The sequence below is a fragment of the Gavia stellata genome, chromosome 8 (genome assembly GCF_030936135.1).
Source record: "Gavia stellata isolate bGavSte3 chromosome 8, bGavSte3.hap2, whole genome shotgun sequence".
NCBI lineage: Eukaryota > Metazoa > Chordata > Aves > Gaviiformes > Gaviidae > Gavia > Gavia stellata.
This window is the reverse complement of record NC_082601.1, coordinates 17147666-17169637: the sequence shown is the minus strand read 5'-3', so window position 1 is coordinate 17169637 and position 21972 is coordinate 17147666. Positions and strand designations below refer to the sequence as shown.

The following is a 21972-nucleotide window of genomic DNA, read 5'->3' as shown; positions in this document are numbered from 1 at the left end:
CATGGGAAGCCTCTGAAGGAAAGCTTGGCTCTCTGAGACACTTCTTCTCATGATAATAGGATGCCTGGCCGAGAATGCTGCCTGGCCTCCACTTGAGGTAGCAACTGAATGTCCTGGTCTGTGATGGCCATCACAGCCCCACTGTCATGGGGATGTTACTTTCGGTGTCTTGCACCCAGTGCTTCCTGCCTCCCTTGGATCTCTGTGCTTTCCTGGTGAGATGCGGGATTCCTCCCCATTTCCTCTTCAGCAATGCTGTCAGGAAACATGGGGCCATGCACTGTTGAACAACTGCCATGCTCCACCCCATATGTGGACCAGGTAAAAGCATCTATGCATAGAGCGCACCTATAAGTCATAGGTGCTCTTTGAGATCTCCAAAACCACCACAATGATGTAAAGCAGTGATGTGCATCATGTAACTAATGTCTTCTCTTTTTCCTTCCTCCCTCCCTCCCCCTTGTCCCCTCTCCTCTCCCCATTGCTTCCTCTTGCAGTGGCAGGCCATCTCTCTGACAGTCATTGAGAAGGTTCAGATAGCAGCAGCCATCCTGGGTTCCCTCTTCCTCATCGCCAGTATCTCGTGGCTCATATGGTCGACCTTCAGTCCTTCAGCCAAATGGCAGCGCCAGGACCTGCTTTTCCAGATCTGCTATGGAATGTATGGCTTCATGGACATTGTCTGTATAGGTGGGTGATTGTATCTCACGGCATGGCCAAGGTCGCCCACCCGCTTACCTGTGGAGAGGAGTGGGAGACAGCGTGGAGAGCTGGCCAGTACAGCTCAGCTCGGATTGAGCCTCCCCAGCTTTTCCTCCTCTTTGTTTTTGTGGCACCTTTTTTACAGTCCTCTCTGCTCATCAGGGCAGCCCTGGCGTGTCTCCTTGGCTGGGCTGGCAGAGGGACCTGCAGCAACCCCAGAGAGAAGCAAATCTCTCTTCAGAGCAAGAAGAGGGTGGGGAGGTCTGGGGGAGGCTGGGGAGTGTAAGGCTTTTGAGAAACTCCTTCCTTTCTGTAATAGCTAATTTAGGGACTGCCCCATGGTTGGGTCCAGCAGGGTCTCTCCACATGCAACTCCTTGGCTCTCCAGACCAGTGTCTCTGCTGAGCAGGGATGGCTGCCCCTTCTTTGGCCCACCCTGGAGCTGCATGTACCAACCAGCCCAGGTCACGGCCCAGACTGGGGTCCTTGTCAGGTTGCTGTTACAGAGCAGCTCTGAGGACGAAGCTGCCCCACACTGAGGAAGCCCAGACAGCAAAGCAGATGTTGGCAGCCTGGCGCCAGCAGCGTCTCACTGAGAGCTCGAGCTGTAGTCCCAGAGCAGGTCTGCAGGATGGGGGCACGTAGCTGATGACACCTACGGGCAGAGGCACCCACCAGCCAGGCCGCTGGAAGAGCGGTGGTTACCGAAAGAGTCCAGTGAACACCAGCCACCTCCCAATGTGCTCCTGAGCAGTGCCCACCCAAGCACAGGCCACCAGATAACATCAGTTCAAGTGACCCTGCTAGGAAGCGAAGAGGGTCCCAGAGAGGTCCTCATGTCTGTGCCCTTCATTCATTGGTATAAAGGCAGAAGGAGCCTCCCAGAAATTTGGTGGGACAAGGCAGTCCTCTTGACTTGGTGAATTTGTGTTTGTGTGGGTAGGGCCACTCCGGAGGGAAGGAGCACAGCTCCCACTTCAGCCCTCAGGAGGAGCAGGACAGACTATATCACAGAGCAGCAGTTGGTGAGATCGGGGTACAGAAGTAAAACAAACCCAGCAGCAGGGACAGAGGTCTGGACTGCACACCCTGGTGTCGGGGTTCAAATGGCTCTTGGCTTCAGCATCCTTCCACCACAGGACTCAGGCCTGCCAAAACCCAGGCCAATTCCTCCCACTGTTGCCACCACTGTGCTGACAATGACATGTGACCTTGGCCTGTAGAGATCATCCTGCTCCTTCATGAGATGCTGGTGGAGCTACCACATCTCTCCGGGAACAAAGGGTGGGAAAGGGGGTGAAAGAGAGACGGGCAGCACCCACCTGTTGGCACAATAGCCACGGGTGACATCCTCTTGCTGGTGGAATTGCAGGTGGAAAAAAATATCCCTATACGTGTGTGGTGTGCATTTGTGTCACCTTGTTGGCAGAGGACTGAAGCGGAGAGCCCTGGCCTGGGTAGACATCAGTGACATGATTAACTGGCTTTGATAAAGCTTCAAGAGCTGAGGGGAACTGATTAGCTCATTTGTCAATAGGAGCTAAATCCTCCCACACGGCCGAGAACAAACCAAGCCAGCCATGAACTCAAGGGGCACTGGGCAGACAGATTCAGATTTGAGGTTTTTTGTTTCTTTCGTACTAATTTTTTTAAGGGTCTGGCCTCTATTTCTCTTCTCCACCTTCTCTGAAGGAAAAAAAAGCCCCTTTTCCATCTCCACCAATGTCACCATCAAGCTTAATGCCTTAAGCTGGGAGCTTTGATTTTTTTCCAGCCAAATATCAAGCGGCCATCCTGTTCCCAGGAACATTTCAGAGTCGTGGCTTGGGGCAGCCCCTTGTCTCATGGTCCTCCCTGCGCAGTCCTGGTGGGCCAGGCACACTGTCTTTCCCACAAACTCAAAAGCAAGTGGGAAGCGTTACAGATGCAGTGAGTTAACATGTCTGTATGTGGCTTCTCTTGCCCAGCACCTCAGAGCAGTGTCCACCCAGAGATGGCTTCACTTGTGTGCAGCATGTCTGCCTGTACTGCCAGGCAACCCACCCATGCCCGACCAGGAGAGATGATGTTCTGGACCATGTGAGCCTTTCATACATTTCAAACATTTCCCTAGAAAAGCTCATATGTGCATGCAGCCAGCCCTCTGCCCCTGCCACGCTCCAGTGTAAAACTTGCTTGTATTGTGCATCAATACCCTTTGCAATCCCAGCTGCTGGCGCTCCCAGGTCTGCAGTGCAGAGGAAGGGCAGCTCTGAGCAGTGCTACCTGAGATCTAGCGTTCACTCTCCTCCCTGCCTCCTCCTCCTCCTCCTCTTCTTTCTCTGCCCAGGTTGAACCAAGTGACAAATGATGTCTTCACCGGGAGCTGTGACTCCCTGGCTGTCAATGCGGTCAGGTCTCTCCTCTGAGTGACTTCTCTCCAGCCCTGATAATTTTAGGGGGCTGCACTAGCACTAGCCAAAAGGCTAGTCTGTCCCATGGAGAGGCCAGGCCAGGCCAAGTCAGCAGAAAGGGCTGATCAAAGAGAACTCCACAACTGGGTTTAATTCCTCATTCATTATAGCTTTGCTTGACTGTGATGGATGCAGCAATGCCAGCTCCCTAGAAGACTCGCAGTGAGTTCCTCACTGTGGAACAGCTATTCTCCCTCTCTTTATCCTTCTCCCAAACCTTGCAGCCTCGTGCAGGGTTTTTGATCACAGCCGGGCAAAGCCATCTCCAGAGATTCAGAGTTCTGCTCCTGACTGCCAGCATGGCCTGAAGCCTCTTGTTACTCCTCCCTGGGCTTTAGTTCCACTTCTGCAAGTTCAGGATAAAACCTCTCATGGATAATTGCTGTGACAACCGTTCTTGAAATACCAGGGTGCTGTCTGTGCATTTTGGTGTCTCCTCCTCCGCAGCCCAGCCCTTCTCCCCTTTTGCTTTCCAGCCTGTGGGCGGGTAGGAAAGATTTAGGAACTAAGAAATGCTCAGTGATGGGGAAAGAGCAGGACATTAAGTCCACTCAGTTCTACCACACTTGGTTTTTTCAGCTAATGTAACACACACATTGTCTGTGCATTGTTTGGTAACAGACTGGGCAGCCTTAGCTAGCAGAATGTTATATTGTAGGTCCTACACTAATTGTATGAATTCCAACTGTTCCTTCCCCCAGTTTGACCCCAAGTTTTGCTTTCACTGGCAGAGGAGCAGCAGTTTGAAAGACAAGGTATTTACTAAAGAGCAGAGGTACTGAAGCAGAGCTCCTCTGCAGTTCCCGCCAGTTCCCACTTCGATTGTGCTTGCATGTCTCATGTCCATTGAGCAGTCAGTGACTTTCATCCAGGAGGCCAGTTTACAAACCCTGTGACTGGAGGTGCTCAGCAGGACACTTCCTCTGGCACTGTAGAGTCTCAAAGCTGGAGAAGACGTCAAATCTGCAGAGATCGTAACTATCATCACACAGGGAATACTCACCTAGTCAGCAACTGCCCAGCTATTTTGTGTGATCTCTCTTCCAAGTCATTAAGGGGTTTAGATAGCAATTTGCCAAGACAGAGATATCTGTGGCAATTTGCATGGGCAATCCCACAGCAGCACTGGTCTTTCCAATGTGGAGCCAAAGGTGAGGGCATGAGTGCTCACTTGCACGTATAGCTCCCTAAGCACAGATCATTTGGTTGTTGTTATTGTCACTTGAGCTGTACTTGATCTGAAATAGTCAAATCATCTCCAAGCTGAGCTCTCAAAATACAGCTGTTAACTCAGAGACTATTGATCCATGCATCAAAATCCCGGGGTCTTGGGTTTGACCCTCAGCCACTCACATTCAGTAATACACTAGTTTTCTTGGGACTTTGCTAGGTCCTAGCATGCTCCACAAAAACAGTTTTAAGAGACAGACACCATTTGCTACCCCTTCACCCACCATGGAAACAAAACCACAACCAAAGTAAAATGAATCTGCTCCTCATGACCAGCAGGACAGATGGTATGGCCCCAAGTACCAGAAGCTACATCCATCTGGTGCAAAATAGTCTTTCAACACTGTTCTCCCCCTTGCTCTCAGCCATCTAAGAGGGGGGCAGGAAGCACTGGAAAGAATTGCTTGGGATTTTTGGGAGTCTCCAATACTGGATTTTTTTAAGAACCTGGTAGAAAACATATGTCAAGAACAGGTTGTGGAGAGATGATCCCAGTTTGCGAAGGAGGAACAGAATAAATGCTTCCTGATATCCAGCCAGCCCCAACATCTTTGATTCTGATGTCTCTCTCTTTCATGTGTGCTATCTCTGGTGATGTCTGTAAGACAGATATGAGAGTTGGATTAAACTAGAAACTGGTAATGGTGCCAGCATAGGTATTGCTCTGCTGTGAAGCCATCTACAACACAGACATTTGAGATCAGCAACAAGGAAGTGAATGAAAAGTGAGATGGGGACTGTGCATTTTAATAACTGCTCTCTCCATGGCTCCATGAGAGGTAAATCCAGAAAGCTGGCATAGAGAGGGATTAGCAGAAACGTGGTTATTGAAATGCAGAGACAAATGGAGTGAGCCTTCACAGGCCTGAGTTACTGAGCAGGGAGAGTAGCAGCTTAGAGCTGGGCTGTAAATCCTGAGAGATACCTGCCTGTTAATTAAATGACAGTCCTTGGAGGGGGAAGGAGGGGTTTGCCTCTCTCTCTGTCAAGGTGCAATTAGGGAAAGTCAGCGTTTGTAGATTAAGGTGTCATTTGGGGTCAGGAGGACAGGAAACCATCTCCTGTTAAACAAGGAGGAACTGACAGCTAATGATAGCATGTCACAGTCTAGGCTCAGGCATCACCAGATTGGCTCCAAGGGGGAAGCGCGTCTCAGGAAGGCCATTAGCAGGCTGTGCACACAGGGCTGTCACTGTCACCGTTTGTGTGCGCAGTCCTGCTTGTGCTCACACAGGGATATCCCTGTGGCTGGCATGAGGGGGGCTTATCCCCAGTGCTGCGAAAGCAATCCGATCTGCCTCTCCTTGGATCGCTGTCTGGTAGAGACTGTTGCTTTGTCCATGCCCACCCAGTCCTTGCTCTCTGACTCACCCTGCTTTGGTGCTGACAGCCGTTCACTTTTGCAAGTACTAAATCCTCATGCTCTTTGAAGCTTTTCCCTTGCCTTCCTTGGCAGCCGGTTCCCTGAGGGTATTTGCCTTCACAGCAGTAACTGCACTGCAGCTCAATAGCACAAGAGACAGGCAAAGCAGGACCATTCATCCTGCCAACGATTTTTGTTGGCACACGATGGTGATCCATTACAGATCAGGAAGTGTGTGCCCACTGTTTTTAATCCCAGCTGCCAGCAAGAATAATCAAAAGCATCCAGTATGTCTGATGGCATCTCAGCACAACCGTAGGTAATAACATAAGAAATCAATAGCCAATTAAAACTGATCCACAGCATTTGATCTTTCATAGTGCAATGGGAACAGTAATTAATGGAGCTTCCTTGAGACAGTCACAATTCAAACTTCCTGCCAAGACTAATGTGGTTTCGTTTTAAATGAGCTTTGCTTCCTAGAGGAAATGCCAGGCTGAGGTAGCCTCAGGGTGTTTTCTAGCCAGGTCACTTGGGGCCTCAGCATTCAAAGGATTTAGGAGTCAAAGTCCCAGTAAAATAAAGAGGAACTGGGAAATTAAGTGTCTTCAAGGCCTTCATCTGTATTGATCCAATTCTCAAAAGGAAAGCAGATGTTTTCATTCAGGTCTGCATAGTCCCCCAAGGTACAAAGCAGGAATAATTGCTACAGCAGTAGGGAATCAGTTTTGGGGAAGCACCAAGCCCATGTGTTAGCTTGATGACACCCTAAAGGCAGAGCACAAGGCAGAGAAGTTCAGAAAATGGCTTCAGAGGAGAAAACTGAGTCCAACCCAGGCAGCAAAAGTTTATGGCTTCCACATACCAGGAGGAGACCCATGAGACCATGCAGAAGTCTTCCATGCCCTTCATCTCAATGCACTGCTTGCCATGCTGTTCATGCACTTCTTGCCCAGTTTGCCTGCAAACTGGAGCTACCAGGAGCTAACTGGAGTGACCAGATCCAGGCCCTATCATCAGAACAGGCAGCTGGGATGAAGTCAGGCAGTCAATTCCCTTTTTTTGCACTGTGAATCCTGGTTTGCATGCATTCAACCACAACGTGCATGCTCAGAAAACCACTGAGCAAATCATTGATTTATCAGCTGTAAAGGGGAGTGTGGAGACAGGAACAGTCCCCACAGGGCGCATTGTGGGGCTTTCAACCCAGCTGGGCAGGGACTGTCCCTCAAGAGCAGTCATTCAGGGCCCTGTACCTGGTCCAGCAGCAGGAGAAGCAATGCTGCACAGCTGATCTGCCGACTGACTTCTTGGCCGCTGTCCAGGAACAGCGGATGCTCGGCAAAGCCGAGACATGCCGCCCTCCACTCCTGAAAGATGGGACCTATTTTTATCTAATGCTGCATTGATTATTCAATAAGAGAGCAGAGCGGGCCAGCCGGCATGCGTGCATGTGTGCTGCTTTCACCAGCGGGCATTTCTGCAGAGGCTCAATGCGCCTACTGAACTCCAGTGCAGCACCAGCAGCTCTCCGCAGAACGAGCACGTTGCTGATGAGCAAAGAGCCACAGGGTTTGGACCTGGTTCTGGACCCCCTCCCTTTTTTCAGGAAAGGAGGTTGGCTTCCAGCACAGTCAGAGCAGCACCTGGCCTTTCACACGTGTCCTTTCAACTCCACAATCGTTCACCACATCCATCTCCATGCAGTTTCCCACTGTTGCAACAGGGCTCTGGAGATGTATTTTGTCATGAATAACCATATGGTGCTCTCTGCTCCAGTGGATCAATGTGTTTAGCATTTAATAAGGGCAACATAATTAACATTTTCTGAGGGGGAAAAGAAATCCTTTTGCCTTGTGAACTGCATCTTGTGCTTTCGAGGGTGATTCGTTATAATCAGAACGATGCTTCCCTGTCACTAAACCCTGTGTTGGAATCAAGTGCCTGGTGTCCCTGGGTTAAGTTCCCATCCGTGGGCAGAGGCAGAAGCACTCACCTGCCTGTCACAGCTTCTACACTACAGCAGGAGATTCCCTCGTAGGCAGCTGGTAGGATCTTCCGCACCAGCTACATAAATTGTGCTGCCTAGTAAAGGATGGAAAAAGTCCTCAGCTCTGTGCCAGGCTGTGTTTTTCCAACTGCCTTCTGTCTCATCGCTCCTCCTACTACAGCCTCCATCCCTGCAGACAGGTTACTTCTGGAGGTGGGAGGCTGTGGTCCCTGGCGTGCCTTTGTGGCTGTAGCAGGAGAAGTCAACTCCATAGTCAAAGATGAGGCCGCAGGGGATTCATCCCCCATGCCCATGCATAGTGGATGAGGCTGCTTTTGCTGTGTCTCCAGCTCTGTAGGGAGCCAAAAGCAGAGGTAAGAAGATATTAACATGAAGCCACATTAATCCAGCTCTGGGATTGCTTCTTGAAGCAATGACTGATCGGTTCTTCTCCTGGAGGGATGGCTACCTACCAACAAAGTCATCTTTCAGACCCAGATACAACAGTCTGTAAGCAAGAATACTGCAAACAGGCCTATGGACTAAGTTGCTAATCTTAAGTAACTAAACTTATTTTGTCTGGAAGTTAGTCCCTGAAGCAGCACTTTTCTTCCTGAACCAAGACCCACCAATGACAGCACAGCCTGAGGCCCTCTACCCCATGGCAGACCTGGATCCAAAATACCCATACGACCATGCAGTGTTCAGCAGAAGTTGTTCAATAAGATTAAATAACACCAGGGATCCTGTGCCCAGCAGTCCAGCCAGCACTTTACCTTCTTAGAAGAGCTCCTGCCAGTAAACAAACCCACAGCAATGACCTTCAGACAGGGCCAGTGGGAAAATTCACTCTGCTCAGCCACAGCCGCATCATGGACCTCTCTGTGTCCTACAAGGCTCTTCTCCAGGCGTTTGCTGCAGGCTTAGCCACTCTTGGTTCCCTTTACTGCTTTCATTCTTCTCAGCTCAGCATTGATGGATCCCGTAGGTGCGTATAAACTCTTACCTGCCCCTTTCAGCCTGCGTCAGCATTCACTCAGCTGGGTATCACAGCCCCTAAAGGTCTTCAGCTCTGATGGAAGAAACTTGTATATCCAGAGCAGGAAGGCAAAAGTTTTGCCCTCCCAGAGATCCTAGCTAGTAACAGATTGGAAATTATAGACCCTTGTCCTCTTGGCTCCTACCACCTTCCTTAATTTTGAATAGTGCCTCTGTGTGAGAGGTGAAGACCTTTGCAGGGGAGAAGGGGGGGTGAGACCTGTGGGGGCACTGTAGGGCAGCAGAGAGGAGAGGCTGCAGCACCCAAGGTGGAAGGCTCCTGGAGATCCCACAGAAATCCTGGGGTCTGCAATGAAAGATTTTGTCATGGCTGTGAAGGACAAAGCAGCCACACACAGGCTGCACCATGGTGTGTCCCAGGGACACAGCCCGGCAACAGGCTGCCCAAAGAGCACCATGAGCACCTTCTGCCTCATGTCCTTGGGGTGCCTTCCTACATGGCAGAGGGGAAAAGATGCCCACATCTCACTCCAACAAGGGGACAGAAGCAATCGCAATGCACACACTGTCCTGCAACTTCAGAGGAACTGCCAGGTCCATTAATATAGCCTGTGTGTCCTACATTACCCTGGGGGATGCTCTGTTGAGGGTCAGCTGTGCTCACCTTTATGTCTTTCCTAACTAGTCCCTATTCCTCTTAGTGAAAGAGAGCTTGGGTGGCTGGAGCAGTCTGAAGGGATTGAGCTCAGACAGGACCTGCATCCTTCAGAAAATGAAAAACTGTGAAACTATTCCCATTTTTTCTTACAGAATTTCATTTTCTAATAAAAGCAGAGAGGGAGGCACTAGTTCTACCTTCAATAAGCAAATGTCATGTTTTGATCATTATTGAACAAAGCATTTTGATTTAGCATTTAGAGATGACTGCTCATGCTGAGTCTTTTAAATTCAGTGTCAGAATTGGAATACAACATTTTAAAAAAATTCAAGTCCAAATGGAACAAATTCAAGTCCAAACGAAACATTCTCACCTTTCTGAAAATATGCATGTATTCTTCCATTCTGGGGGACAGCACGACTTTTTCAAGTCTCACTCCAAGCAAGTGTGAAGCCAGAGTTCCAAACCCTACACAAAACAGGGCAGTTGTCCAGCTTTGCCTTTAAAGAAATGTCGCAGGAATGGCTGAGGATGCAACATGACTGCACAGGCAGCGCTTTGGTCAAAGTAATGTTAGCTATAGGATAGAAAGGTTCAGGACCCAGACCTGGAGGACTGACTGCCGTGGTGCAAGCATAGTGAAATGGAAGCCACATGCTTTTTCTCTCCTCACCACGAGTATCCACCTCCATGGAGTTCTGCCAGGGAATGTCTGGAAACAGAGACCCAGAGACCAGGCTGTGCATTTGGCCAGTGCTCTGTTCAATCCAGTTTGAAATTATTTTCTACTCCCTTCTTTTGAAGACCTAAGACTATCTGTCATGCACATGAGTGACTTTCACCTTTCGTGCACAAAGTCCTTTCAAGATGTGGGCTGTTGTTCTCATCTCCATTTTAAATTTTGGGGAAAAAGTCACCAAGAGGGTCTATATAATCCTAGGTACAAAGCAAGGAGGGGAAACTTTAAGAAAGCAAGGGAGCATATGGGTAATGCCTCCAAGCCCTATCCCTCCTATACTGGCACAGTTACAGATAGACTCACAAGTGGGGAATGATGCTGGAGATGTACGATTCAGAAGCAAGGCTGTTCTGCCGGTGCAGTTCCAGTCTTTATTTATGTATTTGCTTTTTCCAATAAGAGTCTCATTTATTGCTGCCTGCATAGCTAGAGACTGCCCTTTAATCCTCTGCTTTATCGTGCACCGTGAATTAAATACCACAGGAGTACAAGAGTCCTTAAGGGCACAACATCCATTTTGCTGTAGCTGTCCGCAGCCAGCTGAGTTTACAGGAGTGCTTTTGTTTATGGTTTATCTATTGCCTGAGCGAGGATTTATCTGGGTTTTATTTTAACATATATTTGCTGTTATTTCTTGTTTTGGTTTTTTTGTCCCAGTTTTAAGGCAGGGTGTAAAAGTGCTGGTCTGGGCAGGGCAGGAGAAATTTGTGGTGGTTGGTAGCTCCTATGCTTACAGCTGAAAATACTGCGGCATTTCTAGAGCGATGTTGCGTTCTAGAGCGATGTGGTTCCCGGGGTCAGCCCAGCTCCTCTGTCACAGATGGCACCCTGCAGACAACGGATGCTGTTTTCCCATACAAACAAACCATGTGGGAGAGCTGAATGAAAAGGAATTTCCTGTCCCTTGGACATCTCCTATCAATCAGCTCCTTAAGTTTGCCAGTCTTTCATCATTTGGGGCCTTGTCAGCTCAGCCCTACAGGGCCCAGCCCATGTGATGTAGAGGATCGTGAGGGTGGGCAGAGGACATGAATGAAGATGGCTGCCCTGGGATGAAGGTAGCACCTCGCAGAGAAGGTGGCATCTACCTGGCAGCCATAAAAGCTCACCCAATGCTCCTACAACATACTGCCCCCAGCTTCCACCAGCTCCCCAAGCCCAACGACAGGCAGTTCTACCTGTCCTCTCAATTCATTCCACTGGATAAAGTGTTCCTCCTTCCGCAGCTACAAATGCCCCGTATGTGGCATGGGCTGTACCAGCTTCCAAGAGGAACCCATAGCATCCTGTGTGCACAGGAATCACCGCCACATGCTTGTGTTACATGAACTCATGACATGCTACAGTGTCATGACCTGGAAATTGTCTCTTGCCACATAGCTCAGCAGCATCCTGCAAAACACAGTGCTGCCTGGAGGAGAGATGTTGCCGGCTGTCACGCCAAGCTCTCCCATCAGGAACAAAGGAGCTGCCTCCTTTCCCCGGCCCCCCATGCTCAGCCCCAGAGTGGCAGGGGGTGAGGTCTGCCATGATCGCTCGCCTGGTGGAACAGCAACTGTGGGGACCCTCTGAGATGCCAGCACGCTGGATCCATCTCCCACCAAGCAGGGCTCTTGCTGAGTCTGGGGGTGGGTGTTAATGGCTGCAGAGAGCTTGGGGCGTAGTGCAACCACCCGCCCAGATGGAACCTGCTGCTCCCATTGCTCTGCCAGATGGAGTGGAGGAGGCAGGGAAGGAGAAGGGCTCTCGTTGCCTTTGTGGGGGGTTCTGGCCCACCTGGGGCTGAGGAAGCTTTGAGGCAGAGCCGTTGTCGAGCCCCAGCTTGCTTGAGAGGAGACAAGCCATAATAAGCACAAGGTTTGCCTGTTAGTCAGCAATCAAAGGCTTGGGGGCCAGCCTGTTTGTGCTGTTAATGACCCGAAATGGAAGAGTCCATACCTCTGTAAAATACCTCCCCAAGACAGCTGGGAGCAGCTTTTTTACGTGCACTGGTGGGGGCTCTGCCCAGGCCATGGAGGTCTCACCCTTTGAGGGGCTCAGTTTCAGTCTTGCTGGAGTTGTGGCCCCTGTGGCCTGAGGAGAGCCAAGCGTGACACATACATTGCTGTGAACGCTGCCTGCCAGTGGAGCTCCATTACAGCAAATACACTTAAAGGGTGATGGGCAGAAGGAGTATTTCATCTTTCCCAGACCCGTGGGCTCCATGACAGCACGTGTCATCCAGTGATCAACAGCACTCAACAGGGTCCAGCCATGCAGCCATCCCAGTTCTGTCAAGGCAAAACACAGCCCAGATTCGTACATATTTAATCAGTTCTTTAGATATTAAAAAAGTGCATGGAGAATGATTGATAAGAAAATCCCTGCTTATAATCAGCTAATTATTTTTTTCCATAGGCTAAGCATTCACTCGAGCTCCAATCATTATGAATACAGTTTCGGTTTATGCTATATGTCATTCAACGCTGGACATTTCCAAGCTTGCACACCCTCCTTGTACAGTTCCAGCATTATTCAGAGCAGGCTTTTGCTAGATGTCTTGTGGACTAGAGACATCCTGCTCACTGGCCCAGTGTCTTGCAACTACCTGAAATGTCTAAAAGACAGCACCAGAGGTCCCAGGTCATCCATTACCTGGACTTCTCCTGTATGCAAGATAGACTGTCCTCTAAGCTCTTGAAACATTTTGGGGACAAAATTTGTATTTTGGAAAGCAGGGGTAACAGTTATGAAGGAGTCTATACTTCTTATTTGATTTCACCAGAAAGCAAAGAAGCCCTGAAAATCTGAATGTAGCAGTAGTTTGTATGAAGTGACTGTGCGATGAAAGCATTCCTGAGCTGAAGAAAAGTATAATGTGAGGATAATGGACTCCAGAAAAGCAGCAGCAGCAGCCTCAGGGGACCAGAGCAGGGAGTGTCTCTTGGGAAGAGAATCTGAAGCATAAAAGGGCTGCAAACAGCTCGCGGCTGCCAAAAGGCATGGTACTAAAGGCACAACAGCAAACTGTGCCTGTGCAGGGGAAAGCTCAGAAGCGTGGGAAGAGAGCACTGAGGCTGCATCAGGAGCTCTTTGAGGACCCAAAATCAGAAGCTGCAATCACACAAAAGGCAGAAAGAAGAGCTTGCAACTAATGAAAAGTCTCTAGAAATCACACAGGCATGGGGAGCTGTAAGAGCTGAACCCCAGGATGACCATCCAGAGATATAAAAGGCAACAGGAAATAGGGCCATAAGCATATGTAAAGTAAGAAGAACAAGGCAAGTCTGAGAGCTCAAATAATATATGATACAAAAAGAGCCAAAGAGTTAAATGTTGCCTTTGTTTTAGTCTTCAAAACTTAACTAAAATAATTTTAATGAGGAGAAAGGAGCCTAGGGCAGAATCAGAAAAGAACAGACTCAAAAATATTCAAATGAGTTAGCTCTGTCCTTATCAGCATGTCCTAATGAACTTCAGAGGAAGCTGCAGGAGCAGTCTCTGACCCATAAGCATTTTATCACCAGGAACTTGGGGAGGATGCAGGAGGTGCCAGGCAGCTGGGGAAATGCAAGCAGAGTACCTAGCTTTAAATATACTCTCTATTGTTAAAGAAGGTACGAACTGAGGATCATGGAAATGAAGGGCAAATCAGCTTAACTGGTTCATAGCAAGATATTAGAATATTTTTTTAACTAACCAATTGATGAGCACAAGAGTATAACCATATCTAATTTGGGAGGGTAATTGTCCTAGTGGCTAAGGAGGAAGCAGTCAGTTTGATATGCCGTGACTTGGGCAATGCTTTTGGTGCTTTGCCTTAAGATTCTCCTAAACAAACCAGAGAAATGTGGTCTAGATTAAATAACCATAGTGCAGGTGTACAGCAAATCAAAAAACTGCTTTCTCAGTAGTTGCCAGTGGTGTACTGTAAACTGGAAACATGTTTCAAGTAGGACTGTTTTGGACTCCGCTCTCTTCAATATTTTTATTAATGGCTTAGATAATGAAATAGGAAGTGCTGTTATAAAAATCACAGATGACACCAAGCTTGGAAAGGCTGAAAGCACTCTGGAGGATCAGATCAGCATTTGAAATGATCTTGGCAAATTGGAGAAATCAACAAGATGGAATGGTGGAGTCACCATCCCTGGAGGTGTTCAAGGAACGTGTGGACGAGGCATTGTGGGACATGGTTTAGTGGGCAGTGTGGTGTTGGGTTGATGGTTGGACTTGATCATCTTACAGGTGTTTTCCAACCTTAGTGAAGACAGTGATTCTGTGACATATCAGTTTATTTCATCAGGGTATCGAAAGAAAGGTGGGGTGTACAGAGCTGATTCTGCACCTCTCTGTTCTGGGGACTGCGCCCTCCTGGGGAGTTCACTTGCAGAAAAAAGGGGGCAAAATGAAGAGGTTCTGGAGATGCTGAACAGGAGTGAGGAGAGGGAGGGCATTACCTGATTCCCCACCTAGTCAACTCCCATGTTCACATCTCCCCTCCCAAATCAGCCCAAGTGCAGAGTCCCACTGGTGCCACAACATTACTTTCAATTATGAATCTACCCCTCCCCACTCCGTGGTTCACCCTCTTCCCCATTGCTTGCAGAGCACAGCTCTGCAGCCTTGAGTCTCAGCCACTGGAGGATTTAGAGATGCTAGGTTGTTTAAAGAGCTTGTCATATTCAGCTGGGACTGACCCTGCCACAATGTTGAGGCATGTCAGATACTAGGTGCCCTTTTCCCAGCTCGTATTTGCAGGAAAAGGTCCCTCTGGCTCTCTTTTCCTGGTTTATCACCAAGGACTATCTTGTATCATGAGGGATGAGGGATAAAATACCGACAATTGCACTGAAAAGCAGTATGGATTGGAAGGGTCCAGTGAGAGCTCAGTGACTCATCTCCCACGTACTGTGAGGTACTTGCGAAGTTGGGGTGAGGCAGAGATTCATGGTTATTTCTAAAGCACTTTTTGGAATGGAGCAATCTCATGGGGACTATGAGAATTTCGGAAGTGGCAGGGCAGCCTAACTTGAGCAAATACAGAAAGCAGAGGAAAAGTCAGTACACTTTACTGTACTACACTAGAAACCTATGGTTAGGGAACACCATGAGCCAAGGGACCATCTGTGGCTAGGTATGGCCCCTGCAGTGTGCAGAGCCCATCAGGGATACATCACACTCCTGGCTTTGTTTTTACACCCTTCTTTGTACTGTTGGCCACTGCTGGAGGCAGGATGCTATGGGAGACAGACCCCTTGTCTGAACAAGTACAGTCACTTTTCTGCTCTTAGGTTAAGATAAAAGGTGGCTAAGGATGGAGCACATAGGATGAGATTAAGGCAAAGAGATAAGTGAGGGCTGAGCTGCTGGACCTTTGGAAACAAAAGTGGGGGAATTTGAGATTGCCACAAAAGATTAAAGAATTCACAGAAAGGGATAGAAGGGTTTATGTATGCAATTATGTCAATAGAGGGAAAACCCAGCAATGAAAGTGTTATCTACCGGGAGGATTGGTTTGCCTTGGCCTGAGCCACCGCTGCTGTGGATGCAAACATTAAGCTTTGATCACAGCTGCGTAAACTTCCCCTGACACCCAGCAATGAAAGCAACAGAAAGGCTAAAGCATGGCAGCTGTCTGGCTGAGGTGGAACTGCATTTGGAAAGGAAACCAAAAGGGGAAAGTGCTGTTGAAGGTGGAAACAAGAGGTGACAGCTCAGGTGTCAGGACAGGGAATTTATGAGGGGCAGGACAGAGTAACTGGCTGGAATGGACTGTGATTTTCCTCCTGTAGATAACATGAGTGACAGTGCAGGGGTGATGTACCACTCACTGTCAGCAGAAGCCTTGTTTCGGAGGTTTCTTTACTGGCAAAGAGGAGAAACAGTTTGTGCCCCGAGAATTTATCTGTCTCTTTCAAGAAAATGCATGGCAAGTGTTGGAATAAGAGGAAGGTTAATTAGAGGCGGAAAGTCCTAGTGAAAAGATCACTTGGTGGCAGAGGCTGACAATGTGCAGAAAGTGACTGCTTGTCATTTCTGGGAAACTGCTGCTCCAAGGTTGCCTTAAATTGGAGGCTTACAACCGCTCAGGTTAATCTCACACGCTGGTGGTGTGCCAGCTGATCCTCCCTTGCCCATCCAGAGGCACAAATGCAGTTGTCCATGTTACATCTGGGTTTTACCCATGTTATTCCAACAACCCTTCTAGCCATTGGGCTGAGGACCTCTCTCTTGACCGGTCTTGCCACAAGCCCACTGATGGCCATGCACCTCTGTCCCAACTAATCCCAAGAGACAAAGGGCCACCTGCCCATAGCCCTTATGTGTCCACCTTCAGCACCAAGAACATTTCCTTGCACAGAGACTGCCCATGTGGATCATGATGTGGTGTGCACAGGTATTGCAAGGCTCAGAGAAATCCTACAGTTACATGAGCCTTACCTCTGGGCCACGATACTCACTCTTGGTCATGCTCCCCTTTCTAACTCTTGCATTTTAAGAGTCCAGAAGCTCAGGGTTAGCTGTGGCAATCAGTAGAACATGGAAATTAAACTGCTTTCACCAGTGCTAGCTCTGTTGCCGACTGCATCTCGATCATCTGCAAAAGAATCAGTCCAGTTATTCTTGTTCTGGGATGAAGATGAGAGTGAGGGTGGGGGGTAAATGGAAGAGGTAAGTCTTTCCCCGGAGTCAGCAGTTGTCAGCTTGCTCTCCCTGGTGCTGGGGGCATGCACTGACTGGGTATGCAACTGCACTGACACAACCCTTGCCTGGCCAACCTGGATTGATGTTGCTTACCTGTTGTTTTAAATCCAATCTGGAACCAGGCTCTGTGCTCTTTGGGGCGGGGTCACTTGTGATAGTTTTGCGTAAGAGCAGTGGTTAGGTGCTGGGTACTCTCCAATGTATAATAAATGAAAGGAAGCGTAAGATATCAGCGTAAGCAATGTGTACAGTTTTACGTATAACCTATTGCCACAGTGTTGTTGTGTTTGCCTGTGCTGTGAAGCACAAAGCAGCTTCTCAGCTCTGGGAAGTAATCCCTGCACCCAGGATAATCACTAGTCCCTCCTGCCTGGACTCTACAGGGCTGACCATGATCTGACCCTCTGCATGGACTCAATAATAATAAAGCCACAAGAGAAAAAGCAAAAAAGGCTGATACATGGAGAGAGTGAACACAGTGAAAAGAGATCAGTATGGTTTCCTGTACATATTGTTCCAGATTCAGCATGTGTTAATTCAGAGCACTGCACTGGGTTAGCCCTACCATGTTAGCTCAGAGGTACTATGTCTTGTCCTGGGAATAGCACAGGCACATCAATGTGGCAATGCAAGTAGAAGCATTAGAAATTTTTTTTGTAGACTTTGCTGTCAGGTTAATGACCCCATCACATAATATGGGCTGCCTCCAGCTCCAGAGCCATCTGGGAAATCTTTTCATGGCACAAGCCAGTACAAGTAGAAATGTCTAAGAATATAAGAATGGCCAAGGGTCCATCTAGCCAGCTGCCTGCTTTCCATCAATGGCCACAAACAGACGTAAGAGTGAAATAAGAACAAGACAATTGTATATTATAGTTCCCCTGAATACTTCTTCCAGCATTCAACAATTTTCAGCTCAAGGAATTTCTTCTGATGCTGGTCCAGCCAGGTCTCTACATGAGAAAATGGGAATGAGAACAGCACATCTTCAGTGCCCACGTTCCATAGGAGTTTCATTTTACCAACACCACAAACAAGGGATTTCAGGCAACAGGCTGGACCAACATGTTTTGCATGAAACTCACAGAGATTTTCCTTCTGAAGAGGATGGTTTTCACAGAGGATCCATTGAGAACAGATTTGTGAAGCAGAAGAGGGTGAGATAAACTTGGGAGGAGTGGAAAAGGACCATGCCACTACCAGAATCCATCTGAAATTCTCATATAGACATTTCTGTGTTGAAAAGAGAGAAGTGCACAAAGAGAGAAGTTTACACCAACCTGCTATCTTACACACACACAGAGGATTTGGCTTATGGAATAATTGCTTCTACCTGGACACTTCTAGTTGAATACAGTACTTCGTGAAGGATTTCATACTTAAGTCTGGCCTTTAATTGGAAAGTTTCACTGCTGTAAACAAGAATGATCCTCGAGGGAGGGGTGTTTCTGGAAGGGAATGCACAGAGCTGAACATAGGAATCCCAATCCTAATTTATCTCATGCAGACAAAACTTGTTTCGAAGGGTGCATTAAGCATCCTGCAGCTTGATATAAAGTGATGGACTCTTGCTTACTCTTGGCATTTACTCTTGCAAATGAATCACTGTTACTTCCGCCTCCCTGCCCACCCCTGCACTTGGTTCCTTTTTAATTTTACAGCTTCCTGAGCTTGACACTGGGAAATCGATAAGTAATTTAGAACCCAGTAAATACAGACAAAAACAAGTTATTTTGTACTTTTATAAATATTTGGAAACAAAAATTATCTAAGAAAACAGGTGCTCAGTTGACTCAGCAACCCATCCATCAGCATCACACAGTTAATTGCATAAGATCATAAACATTTATAATTAGAAGGCAAACAAACAAGAATTTTACAAACAGCCCTCTTGAATCAGGATGCACATTAAATATTTGTGATAAGGTAATTAAGAATAGATTTACAATCCTGGCTCAGTGTTTAATACTTTGGAGAATGGATTTGATTCTATGGAGAATGTTCTACAGCCAAGGAGAAAACATTCGATTTCAGCTCTTTTATCCAAGGCTTGAAGTGGTCTCAGAGAAACATTGGCTCTGCCATTGATCAGAGTGGAATTTCATTCATTACAGATCAGACAGCTCATTTAAATACATGTCTAATGTCCGTTGTCATGGGCTGATCCACTTCAGGCCTGCTTCAAAGCTCTGTCTCCTTGGCTGGCTCTGCAGGCTTTCCCTAAATCCTGCTTTTTATGGTTGATGCTTTGATCAGAAGATGTCAGAATTCATATTTCAAAGTAGGGAGGGAAAACCATATTTTTCTATTATGACGTCATGGTGTTTGGTTATGAAAAGCTGGCATCACTACAGGATTACAGCTGTGGAATCTCACTGGTCTATGGGAACCAGAGTAAAGATGTCTCCCATACGGTAGTGCCCAATGCCATTCCCTGTCCCAAAATCGCCAGATTTGAATACTTAAACTATCTAAGGGGATTACTTCCACAGCCAGTAAGCAGGCTCAGCACCCCATTACGATGAATGTGAGAGTCCCCTGAAGCTATTCTGTGATCAAGTCTGCAGGGCTTCTAGTTATGCTTAAAACCAGAGAGGCTAGAAACTCAATCTGTACTGAAGCTGGAGTTTAATCTCTATAGAATCAGATGCAGACCCTAAGAAACCAGGTGGCTGCATCTCATCACTGAGTAATGGGGAGGTCAGTCCTAAGGGTAGGATGACCTTCAGATATTTTGGGTTTTGATATACACAGATTTACTCCCATTATTACCTGTCATCAGAAACTAGAACAGTCTGGAAAAGCCGGGTGGAGGGTAAAGCCCTAGCACTTGATTCATCGGGGATAGCAGTAAACCACTTTATTCTGTGGTGACCATCATCTCCCCCCACAATGCTGGTCAAGGTAACCGCCTCGTTTCAGTCTGATTTTGCTTCTTGGTTCTTACGTCTTGTGGGTCTTTTGTTCTTTGCCCTTGTATTAATATGCTTGCAACAGGTAGGCAAGAGAGCTGCTCTTCCTAGAAATGTTTCTGATAATCGATCCTGACCAAGAACGCTGCAGCTGTCGTTATTAAGAACTCACGCAGTACGTGTCCTACCTGCTGGTCTGGCTTCCATTACACGGGGCACAAAGGCACTTTCCTAATGGACAGATTGCTACAAAACAAGGGGACTCAGACCCCCCCCCTCATTCTGCATAAATCCCACTCTCTAGCGAAGCTTGTTATTTATATTACAGTGTGTTAACCAAGCCAGTCTACACCCGACGTTGCCGCTTTCTCCAGCCTCAGTGGATAAGAACACCACAGTGTTGCAGGCACTGCTGGTCCTAGTGCTTTCAAAGGGTCTAGCCAAAGCCTGGCAGCTTGAAAAATAACAGAGCTTAATACTCAAGTACTGTCATCATCTAAACAACGTCTAACATTATCTAATCCTTCAGTCCTCTTGCAAGGGTGGGAAGGGTGAGAGAGACTGCGGGGAGGTGAGCTGACTGCTGGGTGGAAGGGCCTGAACTGCTCACTCACTCTCAAATGCAGAGACCATTAGAAGTCAGTTGTCCTACAGCCCAGTGCCATCCCCTGGACATCAGCTCTGGTATATGCAGATGGGTAGCAGGACATAGGGGTTACACGCATACTCAGCGCACACACAGTGTAAGCTCATCTGCGCGTTCTTTCAAGCGTGTTGTTTTCCCCCTTGGAGGGGAGGAATGACGCACAATGAGGTACCTGCTCTGCAGATGAGCAAAACTTTGCCTAGGATGACAAACCATTTATAAGTATAGACAGACCCGGTTTTGGCTCGGTTGCTGCCTCTGGCCTCCATGTGCCTGTCTGCTCTGCTGCTGTGTGTGTGGGGAGAGGCTCGGGCTGTGCACACAGATGACGCTGGTGCAGCAGACGTCACCGGCACGTCAGATCCAGTTACACCCCCTCCAAACACACGCCATTAGCTGGGTGAATCACGCCTATGCAGCAGGCAAAACTAGTCCAGTGATAGATAAACCTCGGGCGTTTATTGGAAAACAGATACTGTTTTGCTGCAAGAGCATAACTGACTCTGCTGCATTTATGATCCATTTATTGATTGCTGAGATAAAGCTGTAATCCTTTTAATTCAGGGGAAAAGGGATCCAGCAGAGCAGGAGCACCGGTGCTCTGCCAGTCGGTAATTAAAATACGTGATTTATCGTTGAATAAACACTGGCTGAGGGACAGCTGAGCTAACCAGCTAGCGGGGGGCAGGATGCCGGGGTAGGTTTACAGTTCTTTCTAAAGTTTTGTTTCTGTTTTATGTTTATTTCTTTCCCCCTTCCCTCCAGGTCTAATAATACACGAAGGGCCCTCGGTTTACCGGATTTTTAAACGGTGGCAGGCGGTCAATCAGCAGTGGAAAGTGCTGAACTATGACAAAACAAAGGACATGGAGGAACAAAAAACAGGGACCAGGACAAATCAGCGCCCCTCCTCCCAAACCACCCATTCGTCCTCCACTGGTGGTACAGCCACTAACTCCGCTCCAGCCGACAGCGGGGCACGGGCTGCCGGCCATGCCACAGGCACCCTCTCTGACCACCACTGTGCTTATACCATCCTGCATATACTCAGCCACCTGAGGCCTCACGAACAGAGGAGTCAGTCTAGTAGTAACAGAGAGCTCGTCATGAGGGTCACGACGGTCTGAGCCGAGGAATTCAGGAGGCCTTAACACGAAGCGGAGGAGATAAAGAACTCATAAAGCAGAGGAGCATGGTGTGCCTTTTTCTTTCTCTTTCATTTTTTTCTTTTTTTCTTTCTTCCCTCCTCTCCTTTTCTTTTTCGGTAACTGCACAAGATGTAAGAGGCGGCACCTGGCCAGCTGAGGAAAAAAGCAGGTGGAGGGAGAGCTGCACACTCATGCTAAAGAGGTTAATGTTTTCCAGCCAGTAAAAAAAAAAAAAAAAAAAGGTAAAAAAAAAAAACCACAACAACACAAATCACAAAAAAACCCAACAAAACAAGTGCAATACAGACTACAAACTGAGTAGGCAGAGTTCTGGGGAAGCAGAAGAACAGATGGTTCAGCATGTCTTACAAATCCTATTACCTGGAATAGGTAACGCTCTGTACACACCTCCCCGTACACACACGCACACAAACACACACACACA

General features: G+C 47.9%; 1 protein-coding gene across 1 annotated transcript in view; it reads left to right on the top strand.

The window, feature by feature from the left end:
* Positions 1–21506, top strand: part of MARCHF4 (membrane associated ring-CH-type finger 4) — a 108735-nt gene extending 87229 nt beyond the window's left edge. Inside the window, exons 3-4 of the mRNA XM_059820469.1 lie at positions 498–690; positions 21145–21506. Of these exons, the coding sequence (XP_059676452.1) occupies positions 498–690; positions 21145–21506 (555 nt within the window). The remainder of the gene's footprint in view (positions 1–497; positions 691–21144) is intronic.
* The last annotated feature ends 466 nt before the right edge of the window (positions 21507–21972 follow it).